At 45.2% G+C, this 20,838-nt stretch overlaps 1 protein-coding gene across 1 annotated transcript in view; it reads right to left on the bottom strand.

The window, feature by feature from the left end:
• Positions 1-20,838, bottom strand: part of PAX5 (paired box 5) — a 126,497-nt gene that overhangs the window by 91,555 nt on the left and 14,104 nt on the right. The window contains exons 4-5 of the mRNA XM_065740640.1: positions 20,472-20,536; positions 19,209-19,337 (exon numbers count right to left, since the gene is read on the bottom strand). Of these exons, the coding sequence (XP_065596712.1) occupies positions 19,209-19,337; positions 20,472-20,536 (194 nt within the window). The remainder of the gene's footprint in view (positions 1-19,208; positions 19,338-20,471; positions 20,537-20,838) is intronic.

Raw genomic sequence — 20,838 nt, 5'->3', positions numbered from 1 at the left:
AGAACCCTATGTTCAAACATAATTTAATTTATTTCCCCTTCCATATCTCAAAGAAAAATCTATAACTCCCCCTAGAAGGCCATTTGCCCTCTGTTATTGGGAGCTGAGGTATCACAGCACTGGGCAATTTGTTTCAACTGGCTATCGGCAGCCCATCAGGACTCCTAAGGACCTCTGCCATCTCAGTGCAATTGTATCTGGTATTGCCATTTATGATTTGTTTTTAATAGGTGCCGATAACCATCAGATTCCCGGACTTCACTTCATATGTGCTACACCCACTCTGTTACCTCCTGCCACTGCAGCCTCCTTTCCTACAATGTTCATCAGCCACTGAAAGAGATTTCCACTCATGGAAATCCCTTCAAGAGACTGTCTTAGCTTAGGCTGCTGTTCTCCAGCAGCTGTGTTTCCAAAGCTGAGAGCAAGCCCAACATTGCTGGAGCTTATACACTGTTCCTGTGACAAAGAGCTACATGAGTGGACTTTTACAAACAGTGATGGATGGCACAAGCAGCCCAAGCAGAAGCTGCCTGTGGGCTCTCTCCACTATCTGTGTACACTCAACCATTCCTTGACCAGGTCTTCCCACGACAGCCATGTTCAGACAGCTCTGAACTGAAGAAAAGGTCTACACCAAGATAATATCTACTTCTGCGTGTATATCAAAGTAATATATCTTCCCCTTGTTGCTGTAACCTACCAGTGTCTGTGATGAATTCTGTCTTAAGAATTCACAATATTTCACTTTATAAGCCAACTAAAGACGCATCATGATTTCCTACCACAGATCGCAAGTCCTCTGCCTCTGCACACAGTAATAAAAAAAGTAGGTGGAAGACAAAGTCATGCTAAATGGGCCTGGAGAGCTAGCAGATGAGTGTCAGTGATAAACAGGAATAGCCCTTGCAGTCAGAGGTCAGTAAAAGCTACGGATTTAGAAGATGACTAAAACGACAAAGCAGCACAGAAATGCAATCAGCCACATCAGAATGAGCAGGCAAGCACTAGCCAGAGATAACAAGATCCTCAGATGCAGAGCATACTTGATTCGCAGGACACAGCGCAGCATTAAATCCCACATGTTCTGCCCATGCCACCTTCTATTCCTTGTGGTCACCCAAGAAAAAGCAGGAGAAGGAAGAAGCCTATCAAAGCAATCCATCTTTCTGTGAAGCAAGAGCCTTTACATGCATACCTCAACTACTCTTCTGTGTTGATTACACATATACAGCCCATGAGCACATAGGAAGAATACTGCACATACAGATGCACTTACAAAGTGAGAACAAACACATCCCCACACACAAGCATTCATCCAGCCAACCATATTACCCAGCAAAGAGAGAAGTGATCGTATCAGCCTGAAAATAAAGAGCAACAGTCAGGCCAATGCTTCTCTTGTTAGATGTTTCAGCTAACACTGTCCTTCCTGTGACTGGAAGAGAATGTTCACAAACATCTAGTCATGGCTGCACTCGAGTACATCATCTCTGGGGCAAGGACTGGCTCACTGGCATAAGCTGAATAAATTACACAGATATTACACAGTGCTTGCAAGTGGGGCCCTGGGCAGGGTCTCCATGAGTGTGATGACAAGTCTTAGCTCTCCAACTGCTTGAAGTCTTTCACAAGAATTTTTCCAACTCCTGGTGCCACAATTTCCCACTAGTGGAGTGAGTGTAACTGAACATATTGTAATTCAATAAAAAAATCTTCTGATCAGCAGAGTACTACACACTGCAAATTGCTCGTAGTGCATCCAAAAATTCCTTAGTGTCTGAAAAAAAGAAATGAAGCAAGTTTATCCTGGGCTTGCCAAGTGTTAGGGTGATTATCATGGGGTTTGAAATTATCTGCACAACAAACCCTTGGACTGAAGGTATATGAATTCAGTTAAGACTGGTTTAAACATGTATACTCATCTGTAACAATGATTCATTCAGTAAGAAAATGAGTTACGTGGAATACACTAGTATGCATATGCATATATAGATCTACCTGTATACAGTTACACCTTATACGTGTACACATGCGTAACAAACATCTATATTCCATTTGTCCAATCATACAGCTATTCTTTATGCAGAGATGCCCATAAAAGTATCAAGAGTAATACAAAGGATCTCTGTATGTTTTTGCAATGGTGATTACTGACTAGTTCATTCAGTGCTTGATGAAGATAGCAAGATTGCCTGGGGTGTCTTTGTAGATTTCTAAACAGAAGGTTCCAGAATCTATTTGTGGTAACTGGTTAGATGTGAACAGCTTACAAACTCAGAAAGGCCACACCCAAACTCACATAGGAAGATAAGTATTTTTCTTGTGAAGATAGTGCTTGAAATTTCAACAGAATGAAATCAATTTGGCCACTGATTTCAGTATTTTCATCACCCTTCGAGAAACTTGTCTTGCAACAAGAACTTGCAGGAGGCAGTCATTCTGGTGCCTCCTCTTCTGTGAGGATGTCACACTTTGTCGCTTTGCCACTGAAACCAAATCAGCTTATCACAAGGCTCACCCTCTGCTTTGTCGAGTGAAAACCTGGATTATAGTAGGAGGAAGGATGGAGGATGTGAGAATGCCAGGAAGTTTTGTGGGAGCACATCCCCAGCATCAGTCATCTGCTGAAGGCTCCATCATGAGCCATGACCAAGGCCAGTCATGGATACCTCCCTTTCCAATAGTTTCAGCCCAGAGAGTGACAAAAGAACATTAAGGTCATACTCTGGAAACAATATACTGCTCTGAATGGTTTGTTTTCACCCATGGCACCCTACATGCAAACATACTCAAAAACTTGCCTCAGTTATGACATAGCTCTGGAATTTTGACTAGGCAAGCTATAGAGATCCCAGAGGTTCACACTGATTTCACTTGCCTGTCACCAGCTTTCAGGGGCACCATGGATTTTTCACATCACCATACTCTATCTTCCCTTTATTGGATCCATTAAGGATCACTGGTGAGGCACCAAAACAGCTCTGTGACAAGGAACATGACAGCAAGAGAGGGAGAATGAATAAAATGAAGAATTACTCAATTTCAAAACTAAAAGCAGTACATTTAAGTCATGACACAAAAGAAGAGTCTTTTGACTCAGGTGCATCTATTCCCAGGCCTTGGCCACTCTTCCCATTGCCAGCTAAGGTTATGATGGCTAGGGACTGTTGTTCTTCCTTTCTGACTGGGCCTTGGAAGGAAAAGATCTGCTCGGAAGGAGAAGAGCTGCTCTGTACTGTTCTGTTACAAAAGCTCAATCCTGCATCTTCCAGTCTGAATAAACAGCTACCAGGATGCCAGTTCTCTGGGAAGGAACGAGGAAACAGAAATCAGAGAAGTAAAAATTCTTTCTTATTGCAATGGTAGCCTTGTGGGAAAAAAAAATAAAAGTCATGCACTATTCAAGCATGAAATCTCATTTGACTAATTTTCAAGCATGAAATCTTATTCATCTTATATGAAATTACAAGCTGAGGGATGTCAGGATGGAGCACAGCCCTGCTGAAAAGGACCTGGGGGTACTGGTGGGTGGCAAGCTGAACATGGTCCAGCAATGCACTCTTGCAGCACAGAAAGTGAACCATATCCTGGGCTACATCAAAAGAGTCTTAGGCAACTGGTCAAGGGAGGTGATCCTGCCCCTCTGCTCTGCACAGGTAAGGCCTCACCTGGAGTATTGCATCCAGATGTGGAATCCTCAGTACAGAAGAAGGGTGAACCACTTGGATCAAATCCAGAGGAGGGACATAAAAAGGATTCCAAGGATAGATCAACTTCTCTACAAGGACAGGATGAGAGAGCTGGGGCTGTGCAGCCTGGAGAAGAGAATGCTCCAGGAGACCTGAGAGCAGCCTGCCAGTATCTAAAGTGGGGCTGTAAAAAGAAGGGGACAGACTAAACAAGATCTGCTGTGACAGAACAACGGGAAAGGTCTTCAAACTAAAGGAGGGGAGATTTAGATTGAAAATTAGGAGGTTTTTTGCAGTGAGGGAGGTGAGGCTCTGGAAAAGGCTGCCCAAAGAGGTGGTGGAAGGAATGCCCCCATCCTTGGAGGCATTCCAGGTCATGCTGGATGGAGTTCTGAGCACCTGATTGGTGTGGATGTCCCTGTCCAATGCAGAAGAGCTGGGCTAGAGGACCTTAAAGGGTCCCTTCCGCACACGAGAAGAAACATGAGTGTGCCCTGATGATACAGCAGGAGGCTCCTGAGCTCTTACAAACCGCAGGACCTACCAGCCATTGTCTCTGAGCAAGGGACACCACTTGCAGGTTTTTTTGAGAACTTCCGTTTGCTTCCCACTAAGGTGTGTCAGAGAAGGCTGAAGACAAATGCACCCATCCACCAGATTCTAAACCAAGGAATGGTTTTCAGCTAGCATGCAAGACACTGCACCAGCTATCTACTTCTTAGTAGCACTTTAAGCCTTTATATCACACAGTTGAGAAATCATTATCAAACCAGAAGGATATGATTTTTTTAAAACTCCAACATAAAACTTGTCTCGCTTAAAGGACCCTTGTTCGGGGCTGTCCAACAGCTGAAACCCATTAAGCACTACAACAACTGTATGTCCTATGACTTTCCAAATGAAGAAGAATCTGAAAGCTAGTATGCAAACAGACCTAAGATAGTTGTTAAAGAAAATTATACACCAAGGAAAGAAAAAACAGCAGGAGTACATTGACAACATGGTTTTATCCTGAATTCATATGAATTAGAATTGGGACAGGGCTGAAGCAGTTTCAGCTGATGTAAAACAAGCTTATGTCTTTACCTAGAATGCCCAGCAATCATAATACCTGCAACAAGGGCAATTGTGTACATGAGTACCACACACCTCTCTTCACGGATCTGGATCTGTCTCTATCTTGACACACCACAAGAGGCAACAGAAACAAGTCCTTCCCCTGAATGTGATCAAATAGACTCAGAGAGAGGAAGACACCACTTTTTGATGTTTCACTACTTCTGTATCCCAGTGAGCAGCTACAAGGAAGTAATTTCGTGAATATGTAGTGGCCATGTGACCAGAAAGCCATCATTTTTCCCTAATGTTCATCCCTGATAGATTTCCAATACCCTGACTTCTGCTGTAGATGTCTTTTTTGGCATGTTACAAGTCAGCCTAATCACTGCCCAGTTGAAGCTGTTCATAGGTTCATAGGTTCATTAGGTTGGAAAGGACCTACAAGATCATCTAGTCCAACCATCCTCCTATCACCATCCCTACCCACTGAACTACTAAATCAAATCCCTTAGCACCTCATCTAAACGCTTCTTGAACAGCACTAGGGATGGTGCCTCAACCACCTCCCTAGGCAGGCCATTCCAGTGCCTGACCACTCTTTCACAGAAAAAATGTTTCCTCAAATCTAATCTAAATCTTCCCCGGCGCAACTTGTGGCCATTCCCTCTCGTCCTGTCATTAGTTATCAGGGAGAAGAGGCCCACTCCCTCCTCACCACAACCCCCCTTCAGGAAGTGGTAGAGTTCAATAAGGTCTCCTCTGAGCCTCCTTTTCTCCAGACTAAACAATCCCAGCTCCCTCAGCCGCTCCTCATAAGACTTGTGCTCCAGACCCCTCACCAGTTTTGTTGCCCTTCTCTGAACACGCTCCAGGGCCTCAATGTCCTTCTTGTAGTGAGGGGCCCAAAACTGAACTCAGTACTTGAGGTGCGGCCGCACCAGAGCTGAGTACAGGGGGATGATCACCTCCCTGCTCCTGCTGGCTACACTATTTCTAATACAGGCCAGGATGCCGTTGGCCTTCCTGGCCACCTGGACACACTTCCGGCTCATGTTAAGCCGAGCATCAACCAACACCCCCAGGTCCTTTTCCTCTCTACATTCTTCAAGCCATTCTGCCCCAAGCCTATAGCATTGCATGGGGTTATTATGGCCAAAGTGCAGGACCCGGCACTTGGCCTTATTGAACCTCATCCCATTGAGCTCAGCCCAGCTATTCCACCTATCCAGATCCCTCTGTAGGGCCTCCCTACCCTCAGGCAGATCGAAACATCCTCCCAACTTGGTGTCATATGCAAACTTACTGAGAGTACACTCAATTCCCTCGTCTAGGTCATCAATGAAGATATTAAACAAGATGGGCCCCAAAACTGACCCTTGGGGGACACCACTCGTAACAGGACACCAGCTGGACTTAACTCCATTAACCACTACCCTCTGGGCACGGCCCTCCAGCCAGTTCTCCACCCAGAGAAGAGTGAACCTGTCCATACCACGGGCTGCCAGTTTCCTCAGGAGAATACTGTGGGAGACCGTGTCAAAGGCCTTGCTGAAGTCCAGGTAGACTACATCAACAGCCTTTCTCTCATCTACCAGTCTGGTCACCCAGTCATAGAAGGAGACGAGGTTGGACAAGCACGACCTGCCCGTGTGATCCCGTGCTGGCTGGGTCTGATCCCCTGGTTGCCATGCACATGTCGTGTGATCTCCCTCAAGATCATCTGCTCCATAACTGTCCCTGATACCGAGGTCAGGCTGACAGGCCTGTAGTTCCCCGGGTATTCCTTACGGTCTTTCTTGTAGATTGGAGTCACATCGGCAAGCCTCCAATCTTGTGGGATCTCTCCAGATAACCAGGAATTCTGATAGACGGCAGAAAGTGGCTCGGCAATCATCTCTGCCAGCTCCCTCAGCACCCTTGGGTGGATCCCATCTGGTCCCATGGACCTGTGGCAGTTCAGATGGAGGAGGAGATCTCTGACCGTCTCTGCTTGGATCACAGGGGGTGCATTATGCCCTCCGTCCTGGACTTCTAGGTCAGGGCGAAAAGTACCCTGTGGATAACTGCTCTGTCTATTAAAGACAGATGTGAAGAAGGCATTGAGAACCTCAGCCTTTTCCTTATCCTCTGTGGTTACATTCCCTGCCTCATCAAGTAAAGGAGAAAAATTCTCCTTAGTTTTTCTCTTGCTGTTAATATATTTGTAAAAGGGTTTCCTGTTCTTCTTTACTGCAGTAGCCAGTCTAAGTTTGAGCTGGGCTTTAGCATTTCTAACTTTCTGCCTGCAAATCTTGGCCAGTTCTCTGTAGTCACCCCAAGTAGCCTGTCCCATCTTCCAGAGGACACACACTCTCTTATTCTCTCGGAGTCTCAACAAAAGTTCCTGGTTCATCCACACTGGTCTTCTTCCCCTGTGGCTCAACTTACGGGACTCAGGGACAGCCTGTTTCTGTGCCTTTAAGATTTCCATCTTGAGGAGCATCCAGGCTTCCTGGACCCCTCTACCCCTCAGGAGCGAGTCCCAAGGGACCCTTGCAACAAGCACCCTGAACAGGTCAAAGTCTGCCCTCCGGAAGTCCAAGGTAGCAGTTTTGCTAGTCACCCTCTTGACGTCACCAAGAATAGCAAACTCCACCATTTCATGGTCACTGTGGCCAAGACAATCCCCAACCTTCACATCTCCTACTAGCCCTTCCCTGTTAGTGAAGAGCAGGTCTAGCAAGGCATCTCCCCTGGTAGGCTCTTGCACCAGCTGTGTCAGGAAGCAATCATCCACACATTCTAGAAATCTCATGGACTGCTTCCTCTGTGCAGTATTATATTTCCAGCATATGCCAGGGAAGTTGAAGTCCCCCATGAGAACAAGTCCTGTATTTTGACTGGATTTCCCTTCAACTCAGGGTCAGGGGGAAGCACCTGAATTTAAGATCTTCGGTTTCCAACCTCAACCTATAACACGGTTCTGCAGAAAAAAAAAATGAAATTCCGTTTCCTGCTAGTGCCATGCACCAATTACAATAAACACACTCCAAACACAAATATATTTCAGGAGATTCTCAGCAGATATTGAACACAGGAAAATTACGTTTACAAATTTCCTAGGTGTCTGACAGAAGAAAGACACTGATTTGTTTCAGAAGTGCAAGTATTTTGACTATTCTTTCCATCTCCAAAGTCACAGTAATTTTTATGTAGATGGTTGCTGCTAAAGAATTAGAAACAAAGAAAAACAAAAAAAGCAGCTATGCAAGCACCTCCATTTACATACCAGTCTCCCTCACTGAGGTTAATGAAGAAATAAAAAACAAAGGCCATGGCTCTGAAACTGATTCCAAGCAAAAACTTTTGCCAGGTTTCTCAAGTTTCAGTAGGGTACATCAATGAAGGCTCACTCTTGTCACAACAGGAGAGCTGGAGTTCACAAAGAGCAAACCTCAGACCACCTGGGGCAAACGCACAGAGATACAGGCAGAAAAAAAAATCCAGCTGAATATGAAATGACAAAACAATTTGACATACATCTTCTTTTAGAGCTTAGGAAAATATCAGTGAAATACTGTATCTATTAGACAATTTTTTATACAATTGGGGTGGGTAGGAACACTATAGGTCTCAACTCTTTCCATTTGAAAAATCTGCTCAGAAAAGGAGTTCGAGATTTGGCTCTTTATGCAGCACATCCTGATATTCTGCTGCCTGCTGTGGTTTAGTCTAAGCTTCTGGATGTCTGAGACCCCAGGCAGTTGCTGAGCATGCAGGGGTTGTCTGTGCATAGGGAGGAGGCATAGGACTCACAAAGCCTGAGCAGCAGAGACTGTTGGCATGTTCACACACTCTGCTCATGCCAGTATCCCTTGAGCCACTGCACACATACTGCAGAAGGCGTCTTCCCCTATCTCTATCTGCAGGCTCCATGGCTGGGAAGCAAGAGGCCCTGCTCAAGAATTTTGTGCTCCAATATGAAACACAGCAAATAAAGTAGCATCCTTTGTAAGAAATTCACAAAGTTGCAGGATATCCCAAGTTAGAAAGGACTATCAAGTGCAGCCCCTAGCTCCACACAGCACCACTCAAAATCCAAGAGCAATGCCTGAGAACATTGTCCAAATGCTCCTTGAATTCCAGCAGCTTGGGGCCATACCCACCACCCTGTGGCAGGGAGTATAGAATTATGAAAGAAGTACTAACAGCCTCTTCAAAATCTGCTGTGTCCTGATCAGTAAGCCATGACCAATTCATACAGGTGCTTTTCTTGACTCTGGGGCATTCAGGCAACATGCATAGCCCGTGGGTATCAACTCAGTATTTCTGTAAAATCACTACAACCTGAGAACAATATACAAAAAAAAAAAAAAAGAAAGAAAATTAAAAAAAAAAAGTTGAAAATGCAGCCACAAGTCTGGTGCAAATAAACCCACAGCTTGTCTTTCTTTCCAGTGTTAGCCAAATCTTCTGAATAATGGAATAGATTTGTAAGCAAATACTAGGAGAGGCCAAAATGGTCAGGATTCAGTCAATCCCATGTGCAGTAACCTCATGCCATGAATAAACTTTGGTGCAAAGAGTACACTAAAAGATCAAAAAAAAGACAAAAACTGAAATGAAAAAAAAAAAATTCAGCCTCAAGACACCCTCTATTTTCTGCCTCTCACTGATTCAGTGTTGTCTGCTCACCAGAAACACCCTGCTTGGCAACAACAGCAAATACAGCTTAAAATTTTAACTTTCAAAAGTATCAGGAGAAGAAAAAAGGCTATCTACTATCATTCAAGATTTCAGCAGTTTGAAATTTCAGTCTAATAAGCAATCTTGATTTGCAAATTCCAGTAACCTTGAATCATATGGTGGCCAACTTTGACAAAAACAGATAATGCCACATTTAGCACAGCCATGGAGAAGTCAGATACTATACTGGTGCTATTTTGTTACATGTGGGAAAAAAAGAAAAAAAAAACCTGTGTTAAGTAATGCCCTGCTAACAAGGGAAGACTCAGGAGCTCACACAGCACTTGGCTGCCCCGTGCACCTTCACCTGTCTCTTTATGCAAAGGCTAAGAAGGACAAGAAGCTGAGAAAGCCACTACTGTTTCCAGTGGAGTACAAAGAAAGCCTGATGTAAAAATGTCTAACACTTGAATAGTTCCTTCTACCATGGAGGTGGCAAATAATTAATGTTTGCCATTGGACCTGTCCTGTGGGAAAAGTTGCTGTACCCATCCCAGCTGTCCTACACAAGGCAGGAGCCAGGTGCCATAATTCACCAGCCCGCCTGACAGTCCCACTGCTGCACAAATGCAGCTGTAGATATGGATGCTGTAATTCAGAATCCAGGAATTCTCTGGAGCACATCCAGAGGAAAGACACAAAAATGATCCCAGGTATGGAACACTTCTCCTACAAGGACAGGCTGAGGGAGCTGGAGCTGTGCAGCCTGGAGAAGAGAAGGCTATGAGGTGACTTGGGAGCAGACTGCCAGTATCTAAAGGGGAGCTACAGGAAAGAAGGGGACAGACTCAAGCAGGGCATGCAGTAATAGAACAAGGGGAAATGACTTCAAGCTCAGGGAGGGTATAATTAGGTTAGACAGAAGGAAAAAATCATTTACATTGAGAGTGATGAGGCACTGGAACAGGCTGCCCAGTGATGTGGTTGATGCCCCAACCATCAAGACTTTCAAGGAAAGCTTGGATCAGGACCTGTGCAACCTGATCTAGCTGTGGTGTCCCTGTGCACTGCAGGGGAGTTGGACTAGATGGCCTTAAGAGGTCCCTTCCAACTCTAAGGACTCTATGAGTTTATGATTCTATTCAATGAATATTTCCTCTTCTCTGAACAATAGCAAGTTCCTGTTCAGAGTCCTGCCAGAAGGACTCATTCATAATCTATTTCATGTTAATGCTTAGAACAAATAGCCATCAAAACTGACAAATCCTGCTTTTCCACAAAAGAGTATTTTCCTTGGAAAATGCATTCCAGCAAAAGAATTCCAGCCAGCACCAGCACTGATCGTATCAGTGATACTACCCCTCAGTTGGATTTTAGTTAAACCTATATGAAGAGGTAACTTTTTAAAAAACATCTAACACTTGATAGTTCCAGGTGAGAGCAGCTGAAGCTACAGGAGGTCTGTAAGGAATTCTGGAAGTTCAGGATTTTCATTGACAATGCTTGAGGAAATCCCAATTCTGGTGAAGTTGGTGGCAAACCTACAAACCTACAGGTCTCCACTTCAAATCTGGTAGAGAGCTCTACTGAAAACTGGGGCTGCATGAGACAGAAAGTGACAAAAACATCCCACGCACTTAAGACACCTGGTAATTTGCTCATCTGAAAAGGGCAGCTGCATTTGCAGAGAGATTTCCTTCACAGACCTGTGACTGTGCAAAATCATCTATGGACAAGCATCACATTACAGAGCCAACACATATCTTGACACTCTGCTAAGCCATGAGGGAACCACATGGGAAGCTTGGAAGAGCACAGAAAACTGCAAAAGCTTGTTATTCCTACTGCCCTTCAGAGCCAATGGGATTCTGACCTATTGACAGAGGACCCATAGCTTTCTTCACCAGAACTACACAGACCTGGTTCCTTCCACTCCAGAAATACGCTGTCTCAGCAACAGTCACATGAATGCATCAGCTTCAGAAGATAATAGTTTAGTGTTTGAAATGTCTTTTTGCATGTAGTGGTAGAACAAAGATTAATGGCTTCAAACTAAAAGAAGGTAGATTTAGATTTAGGAAGAAATTCTTCATTGTGAGGGTGGTGAAGCACTGGAACAGATTGTCAGAAAAGCTACCAGTGCCTGATCCCTGAAAGCGTTCAAGGACAGGTTGGATGGTCAATGACCAGCTTGGAGCCACCTGATCAGGTAAGAAGTATCCTTACCCTTGTAAGGCTCCATCTAAACTACTGTGTCCAAGTCTGGGGCCCACAGCATAAGAAAGATGCAAAGCTGTTGGAGAGAATTCAGGAGAGCCATGAAGATGATCAGAGGTCTAGACCACATCTCCTGTGAAGAAAAGTTGAGGGAGTTGGGTTTGTTCAGCTGGAGAAGGGAAGACTCCCAAGAGACCCCTTTCAGTACCTGAAGGGAACTTGAAAGCAGGAGGGGACTAGATTTTTACAGTCTGATAGCAACAGGACGAGGGAGAATGGTTTTAAGTTAAAAGATGGGAGTTAAGGTTAGATATTAGGAAGAAATTTTTTACTCAGAGTGTGGTGAGGCACCAGAGATGCTGTGGATGCCCTGTCCACAAGGCCATGTTGGATAGGCCCTGGGCAGGGTGGCATAACTGCATAACCACTGAAGAAACTTTTCAGCAGCTTAATTCTCATACTTAGGTTAAAAATGAAAAAAAAAAAAAGAGAGAAAAAAATATAAAATCAAACCACATCGATTCCATAAAGCTGTAGACTGGATTGGATATAGCACAAATAAAACCATCACTGCAATGTAACTAGTAAAAAGAGAACTATTAAAATTAGAGTAAACATTATTAAAAAGGGCTATTTCGGTGTATGCATGGTTAAGGGAAAATCACTTCTGCTGGGAAGACAACAACCTGATGGCAAACAGCTCACCATGCTTGCAATCCCTAAATGCAAAAGGACAATCTGAATCAGCAACAGAAATTTAAATCAGTACTTGCTGATCCAGCAAAACCTGACTCCCTTCAAAGTCTTCATCTCATTATAGTCACTGGAATTACCTCCAAGAATAAAGACAACTCAAGTGAATAAGCATAGCTGAAGTGGTCCTAGAAAATATTTAAGTAAACTCTAGCACCTCTCTAGGAGGGAGTTTCTTTCTCTTTAACCTCTTCACAGACTTGAATAAATACACCTGTTTCACTTGACTGCCTTGACTCCGCAGACTTTGATTTTTAATTTTTATATGTACTTCGCAACCACTTCTTTCTGGATGTTATGAACTCCACCGTCGCATCTGCATGCACATACAACCATGTTCTAGATAGACATCACAGCTGCAACGAAATGCAGCTAACACATCTTCTGAGTCCCATTCTCCAAGCACATGTCAGTCCCTCCACACAGCTCTTCCTCATCCTGTGACTGACTTTCTGGCTGTACAGTGTCACAGCATGCACGTTTATACTGGCAGGTGATGTTTTCCTCTCCATAACCTTCATTTTTCCTCCCACAGTCATTCTGGCTTTGACTCTTTCTCATGCAAGTTTAGATCCTCAAAAGCTTCAGTAATTTGTAAATTTGCCACACAGAGCTCCCCAAAGAAGAGCTAAGAGAATGACATCAATACTCCCTGTTCAGTTCCTTACTTGGGGTGAGAGGAGTCATGGGGATTTCTGCCAATGGAGGTCCGAGCCAGCAGCTAATTTCTGCACTGAGCCAGGGCAGGCTCAAGTTCCAAAGTCTATTCAGGAAGTTCCAAGGGTGTAGTCTGGAGTAAGACAAGATCCCAACACCCTGTTCAGGAAAGGAAGCAGTTTCATGCCAGAGTACTTAACCAGAAGTGTCCCATGACCAGCAGTACTCAACACTGGCTAGCAGGAATAGGGTCCCACACGTGGCACAGCGGAATCCCACAACTCAGCCCTCAAAGAACGGGAAACTAAGATCATCAGTTGCCTGGAAAACTATTAGATCTACACAGTGGTTACGAAGACTTGGAAAGCTGTAGCCTGATAGGGAGCCCCTGTAGCTTCCCAGACATCTCTTCATCTCTTCTCTCCTGTAGCCAGGTCCCTCCAATGGCCTTCATATCCATTCCTCAAAAAGTGACAGGCAATTCAAGAGAGCATGAGATCTGCTTCCCAGAACAGCATCCTGATTCTTCAGCCACTTCTCCTTTCCCTGTCAGCTCCTACCTTTTTGTTAGCCTTCTTCTGTATTAAGCTTTCCTGGAAGCTGATGTCACAGTGCTCTGTAAAGTAGCATTCTCACGTGTGCCTCCCTGTAACACTTAGAGAAATTTTACTCATTCACAATGGGAGGCCATGGCTTTTTCTGGTGATGCAGTAACTCCTAGAATTTACAAATCCTCAAGGTGAGACTGACTGACTTGGCAGCTCACACCACACAGGGCTTCAACACAGGCAGGACATCTGTGTGACACAGGCACCAGTCATCAACAGGATGGTCTGCTGTGTTGGCAAAGGGTATCAGCAGGAAAGCAGGACCAAGAGGGCAGAATAGACAGATACTTTTCTCCTTCACAGCAGGATGCCACTGAGAACAGTTCAGGCAGTGCAACTGATGATCACTGGTCCAGGCCTCAGATGGGGCCAGAGCTGTGGATATTGTGTCAGACCAAGCTTAGCAGAGTTCGTTATCAGCTGTGGGTTCAACAATTAACATTTATAGAAGGGAAGCTAAATAAAAAATAATTCATAGGCTTTCCCCGCAATCTCATCTAGCAGAGGCCCTGGAAGTTGCATAGCCTTTAACCATATGAGGAAGCTCTTTAAAGCACATACTTGTCATGTGCTGCACTTCCTTTTGCCCTGCAACCAACTTCTGAGGCACTTTTGCCCACAGCACTTTCAGTCTCTGACTAGCAATGTGTGTGGCTTATGTCCTGCGGGGAAAGCATACTTCATGTGTACTGAAAAACAGACAGATACAGAAATACTGTTCTTATTACTAGCCCTCATTCAGCTTATTTATTCCTGTTTTCCTTTTCTTGGTCCCTCTCTGGTTTTGCTCCCCCAAATGCGTCACTGACACAGTCAGTTTGCATCCATACTTGTGAGTGTAAAGCAATTAACTTGCATTTCCAAATGTAGGTATCTCCCACAGCCAGCAGCAGCACTACAGGAAATGTGTCCTGCAGCTTAAGCAGGCTGCATGTATTGTCTGCTTGGATGCCTAGAAATGTGCTTAACCTGGAGCATCCCTGTGTGAAAATGTGATGATCATAGAATGGGATGGCTTTATAAGGCACTGGATTGTGCAGATGCATACACACACAAGGTTTCTTTTCATTCTCATTAGCATCTCTGCTCCTCTTGTTGGCTTACCCTCTAAACAGAAGGCTGTGACCCAAGTACCTTTAAGCATACTAAGTCTATGGCTAGTCTGTAGTTAAAGAAAAGGCATTTTTCAAAGAACTGAGCTCAGCAAACAAAGCATAAACAACCACATCATCATATCGTATGCAGAGAGCAACGTAGGACCTTGGTTACTGAGAATGGAAACAAAACAACCCATATGAACAAAGGTCTTCTTGCCATGCTACTTTCAATTCTCCATTAGCCTACATTACTGAGAAGACTCCACACCAGTAAATTTGAAAAATGGTCAGCACAGCTGTTCTGCACATGTACTTAAATATGCCAGACCTCTCCTGCAGCAAGAGGTGGGTGGGTAACATATGTCCTGTGAGGGAGTTTACCTGAGAGCGTCTTGCTAGATTCTACTGCACTTCTTCTGGCCTCATTTCCCTGTGTGGAGCCAGAGTTGTGCTGACAATTTGCAGTAAGCCATTCAGTGTTCCGTGTAGCTTTTTCCTCTCACCAGCTGCCCAAGTTACAACAGCCTGACTATTCTAGCACAGCCTGTGAACCTGTAACAAAACTCCCCTACTCTGTTAATATCTTAGCTGCACATACACAGAAGCAGAAGCAACGTTCAAACAGTGCTAATCTCTGCAATAGCAGACACTAACCAGGAGGATGCCAACTTGCATAGTACGAAATCATGCTGAAGCAATACTAACCATAGTAGGATGGGACCAGCCAATGGCTGTGCCTGTACACCAGAGCTCTCCAGTTTAACAGTGCAGACTGACAAAACAAAAGTCCTGAACTTACTGAGTGACTACTGTGTGCAGACAGATTTCAGCCTGACTCGGCTGCTGCTGATGTTCACAGAGTGCTGCTACTACCTGCTGGTATTAGCAAATTTTGTGATCCTTTGTCAGGCATAAAAGCGCAAGTATATTTCCACATCAGCCAAGTTGTGGGGCTTGGACAGGGCTAACCTGCTAAAAGCATGCAAATGTCTACAGATGCAGAACAAAGTGCTTGGTAGAAGACTAATGCCTGGGCATATAATCAACTGTCACAAGATGAAGTATTTGCTCCAAAGGTCATCACTGCCGTGTAGGAAAATTACCTATCCATTGTGCAAAGCATAGAAGAGGCCTGAGAACAGAAATTTATCCAATTCTTCCAACATCTCTTTATAAATACACTGAGAGTCACGTCTCTCTGCAAGACTAGTGGAAAGGGGCCTCCCTCTACTGGTACCTGAGCTACTCCTGATAGCAACTGTACTCCCTTGGCTAGACCTGATCTACAAACAGCAGCTGACAGGACCATGTTCACACTGAGAAGCTCAAGTCCCCATGGACAGGAAAGCATAGAATTGTGCTGCACTATGGAACTCACTCTTGCTGCATTCAGGACCACCAGTCCTTTGCCCCAGGGGCACTGGTCCAGCTTATAAAGAAACACTATGCCCAGCATGCATTTAAACAGCACAAAGCACTAAAGGAAACAAGAGTCCTGAGCTTTGTCATGGCTTTGGAGGAGTGATGCTTCAGCAAAAGCATCAGCTCATAGAAACAACTCAGATGAGAGCCACAACCCCTGTCTGGTCTGACATGTGCACCTGTTTCATGATCCCTCTCAGCTAGGACAGCATCAAACTATGGGGAAAGACTCTGTTGAACTCAACTGCTTTTTCGTTGGTTCTCCTGTACCTGCAGAGCCCAGCAGTAAGCAGGAAAGAAACCTGCAGAAACATCAGTTCCTTCTCTACCAGCAGCAGCAAGCACTAGGCAGAACACACTGCTCTTTCTGACGCAGGGCCTCACTGCCTGACAGCATGTCCATCCTTGATTTCCTAAAACAAACCCCGCTCATTACAAGGTGGCTCAATCAGATCAATCTGTGCCTTTCTGCCAACCACTTGCTCCTATACATCTTCCTACTCTATGGGGCCACATTCATGTGAAGACACATAGCTCAAAGGAGGGAATCTGAAAGCAAAATAGCAAGACTGCTTCCCAGCAGCATATGCTGCTTGAATTTAAGGAGGTTGACAGTAACTCTATGCCTAGTTACAGAACAGCCTGCTTTTTGTGTCAGACTCCAGTAGCATGTCCTCTAACCACAAGTGAAAGCAACTGATCCCCTATGAAGGCACATCTGCTCCATGTACATGTTACATCAGGGAAAAAAAATGACACCTTCAGTTACAAAAACCAATAAAGACTGTCTGATTTGGTTTGCCCCTGTTGCTACCCAGCAAGCTCCCTGCTGTGTTAAAGACTGGTGGCATTTGCTAAAAAAAAATGTCAAGAGTGAGGAGAACAAAACTTGATGCTGAATCACAACAAGTATTCAATGCCACTGGAAGAACCAAGGGGTGAATCCACCTCACGTAACACCCCAGCCAAAGGAAGCACTGCACAGTCTATTCATACATGAAACATGAATGCCAGCTTACAGCAGCAGGCATGCACCTCACAACAGCTACAAAGAAAGGAAGCACTGTGTCAGAAAGAGTTGATGTAAAAGGACTGATATGGAAGTAGTCTCCCTCTGGCCCTCAGAAGTCAGCAAAAGGTAAAGTTAACTCTGCCCCCTTGTGCATCTGCGTCATGATACAGTCTGCAGTTTAAAGATGACATACGTCTCTTCTTCACCAGCATTTGTCCCACGTCTCTGTCACCTGCATCACGGAGTCTCGGGACTCTTCTATGAACTTCTCTTGCCTAGCTATGCAGAGATACTTTCTGCTCAGCAGGATGAAGAAGGGTTGCAGAGTCTTCCCAGGGTCCTCTTCAAACAAAGACACTGAAGTAGCTGGTTAGGCATAAAGGCTGTTCCTCACACTCCTCCATATTTGCAGCTGTGAGCCATTAAAAAGGTAGTTTAAATGGTCTGCTGAAGACAGCAGTGCTGTCCAACTTGCAACCTCAATGACTGTGACTCCTGCTGCCAAAGCAATGGGAGTTGTTTTATAAATTATGTGATCTCTAATAATGAATTGCCAAAGGCTGGAGAATTTCTCAAAGATGCATCTGGAAGCATTTCAATCTTTCCCCTGTTACAGAGAGAATTTCTTCCCTCTTTTTTGAATAAGAGAGTCCTCTGTAACAATATATATCTAAGAACTGATGCTTCAGGACAGCACTGTGACACTCTTGCAATACAAAATGCCACTCTCCTTCTGTGGCTGACAAAACATAAAATTTCCACTCTATATGCTTTAATATAAATATTCATGTATGCATTTATGGCCTTGATTTGGGGAAAAAATCAGATGTGCAACGGTAGATCTAATTAAGACAGACCCATTCATCAAGTACCTGAGATTTCAGAGCTGTAGACTCACACGTGCATGGCTGAAATCAACCCCACAAAGCTCTCAGCAGCTTTTCTCCCAATTTCAGTAAACCAAGTGTGACTCTCTAATCCATCAGTGCATTTCCCCTGCAAACAGCACTCTTCCTGTTCTCACAGTTCAGACTCCAGACTCCTCACCTACCATCAACCTGTTTTCTCCAGAAGTTAGGTTTGTGCTGCTACTGCTGTTTCCCACCCCACACACCTCTCCTTCCACCCACTCACAGCCACAGGAACCTCCAGGGACTGGAAAATAGAGAGGAAGGCAAAAGACCCAATGTGGTCCCCACCTCGCACAGCTCATGACCTGGGCTGACCACAAAGCAGTGTGTGGGCCTGCGCCAGTACACCTGGGTGTTGGGAGGTTGGTCCCACATCCACAATGTTCCTACCAGGCCAACCAGTGAGTCCTAGGCCATGGTGAACACCATTGCTTTCTCCTCTGCTTGGCAATCCTCGTCGAACAACCTCTTTCCTCTTCCTTTACAATACTCCAGGGCCACTTCTCTGCTCAGGAGAGAGGTCTCTGCCACTCCTCAAAGGCACAGGTGGGACCTCTGCAGGGGACATGGCCAACAGAAGGCTCTCTGCAAGCAGCTGGAGCAGGTTACTGCAGGCACTCAAAGGCAAGAAGCAGGAGCCTGATATTCTGGAGTGCAGGACAGTGGCAAAGCAGAGCAGCGTGCATGGCCTCCCCCAAGCAGCAATGCCATCCAGCCAGGCAACAGCTCCCATACCTTTGCACGTGGGAATCTACTGATAATTTTCTGTCTCTCTGTAGTTAAAGATATCTCCCCAGCTGTTTTTTTGTTTGTTTGTTTGTTTCCAATTTCAGTTAGCCACAGAACCCATACAAGAAGAATTCCCCTCTTTCACTGATGGCAGGGAGATGTCATGTCAGCTGGGAGGAAGCGAACCAAAGCTCTGACACATCCACAGCACCTCTTTCAGCATCAGAAAGCTGCATGAAAACCCCCGGGCTGGGCTGCTGCCACATTACCAGGAGTCCCCATCACAGGCAGCCCTGCCTTGGCCTTGCCGGTCCCATATTCCCCAGCACACCTGAGGGGGCCCACCTCACCACTTCAATGCCCTAGGAGAAAACAGCTGCCATTACCTTCATCACGCTTGCGCTTGTTGCTCTCAGTGCCGGGAGAGGTGATGCCCAGGATCCCACTGATGGAGTAGGACGAGCCGGCAGAATCAGTGCTGACAGAGGACACCTGGGTGACAGAGCCTGTGGAAGCTGCAAAGCAAGGCCAAGTGGTCAGAAGGCAGCCTGCAAGGAATCCTTCTGCTGCCACCGTGTCACCAGCATGGGAGGCCAGGGAAGGCCTCAAGAGGCAGCAGCCACTCAACCCCTTGGCTCATGACCCTCCCTCTGGGGAGCTGATGGGTCTAGGGGCACAAGAGCACAGCAGAGGCACTGATGCTGCTGCCTGCAGCCCAGCCCAGCAGCAAGCCTCTCTGGACCACTGGGTGACACGAGGACACAGCAGCCAGCCGTAAGTTGCAGGTAGCTGAGAGGCCCTGAGGCTCCTCAAAACAAAATACAAAATAAATCTGTTTTGCTCTGCCTTTTTCTCAGTGAGAAGCAACTGTTAAACTAACAAAGTAGGATGATGCTGCTTAACCTCCTCACAGACTGTTTTTGCATTTCGAAGGGAGAAAGGCCCGTGCTACCACACTGTGCAAGGATCCAAGTGTGAGCACAGCTCCATGAGAGCCACCTGGCCTTGCTAACAGTGGCCAGCAAGCCACTCTGCAGCCTGGAGAGAACTGAGGCACACATACAACCCGCCCAGCTGTGGCAGCTCTCCCCACAGAGGCAGCCCCATTGGCCAGGGCACTCCTATGGATACTGTCCCGCAGGCACAGCATGGCTCCTGGCTGAGCATTTCCCTTGCATTGAAGTTTTGGGAAGTTTTGCTACCCCTTCACTGAAGATCACAAGTGCACAAAGAATTGTGGAAGGGATGGGTGATAGATTAAAAAAAAAAAAAACCCACATTCAAAACTACTTACTGACTAATGATGCAGAAAACGTTATGAATAAGTATCCCCTTCTTGATTTATTACTTTAATTATCTGACATTCTATAGACCCCCATTAATGGGGGGGGTTGGTTTAGATTTCAATTTTCCATCTCACAGTGAAAGCTATTTATCATAATAATCGCTAAAATTCAAAACCTTTTAGCAGTATTTATAAAATTCCTTTACTACGTTCAGTCCTTGGAGAATGACAAAGAAGGTGCATTAGCACGTGTGCTGAAGTGTTTTATGCAGAATTATCTGTCCATAAGAATGATTAAAAGTTCTTTAGAATATTTGTAATCCATTATTCTTTTTTTTTTTAATATAAAAAAAGTTTTTCTCACCTATGCTGTGACTGGAGGCAGGGACTTGCTGATTGGGTGGCTGCTGCACCTTTGTCCGTATGATCCTGTTTGTAGTTGAAAAGAAATGGCTACTTAGTATTAATCATCAATTGCAGGGGACATGATAAAATGTTTTATCACTTGGGGATATCTGCACCAATACAAAAAATAATAATTTCTGTGTACTGCATGCAGACCCAGGGCAATATTTGGGCTTCCAGTCCATGCCATTAGGAACATTTGGATTACTGACTCCTGCACACTACCTGGGATCCTGCGGAGTTTGGTGCTTCAGTCCTTCTGAGGACTCAGTCCTTAATGCCCAAGAAAGAGACATCCGTAGCCATTTGGGCAGCCCAGAAGCCCA

The sequence above is a fragment of the Cyrtonyx montezumae genome, unplaced genomic scaffold (genome assembly GCF_038088225.1).
Source record: "Cyrtonyx montezumae isolate F1298 unplaced genomic scaffold, pur_monq_1.0 scaffold_29, whole genome shotgun sequence".
NCBI classification, from domain to species: domain Eukaryota; kingdom Metazoa; phylum Chordata; class Aves; order Galliformes; family Odontophoridae; genus Cyrtonyx; species Cyrtonyx montezumae.
Note: the sequence above shows the minus strand (reverse complement) of the source record. Positions and strands in the feature narration are given on the sequence as shown.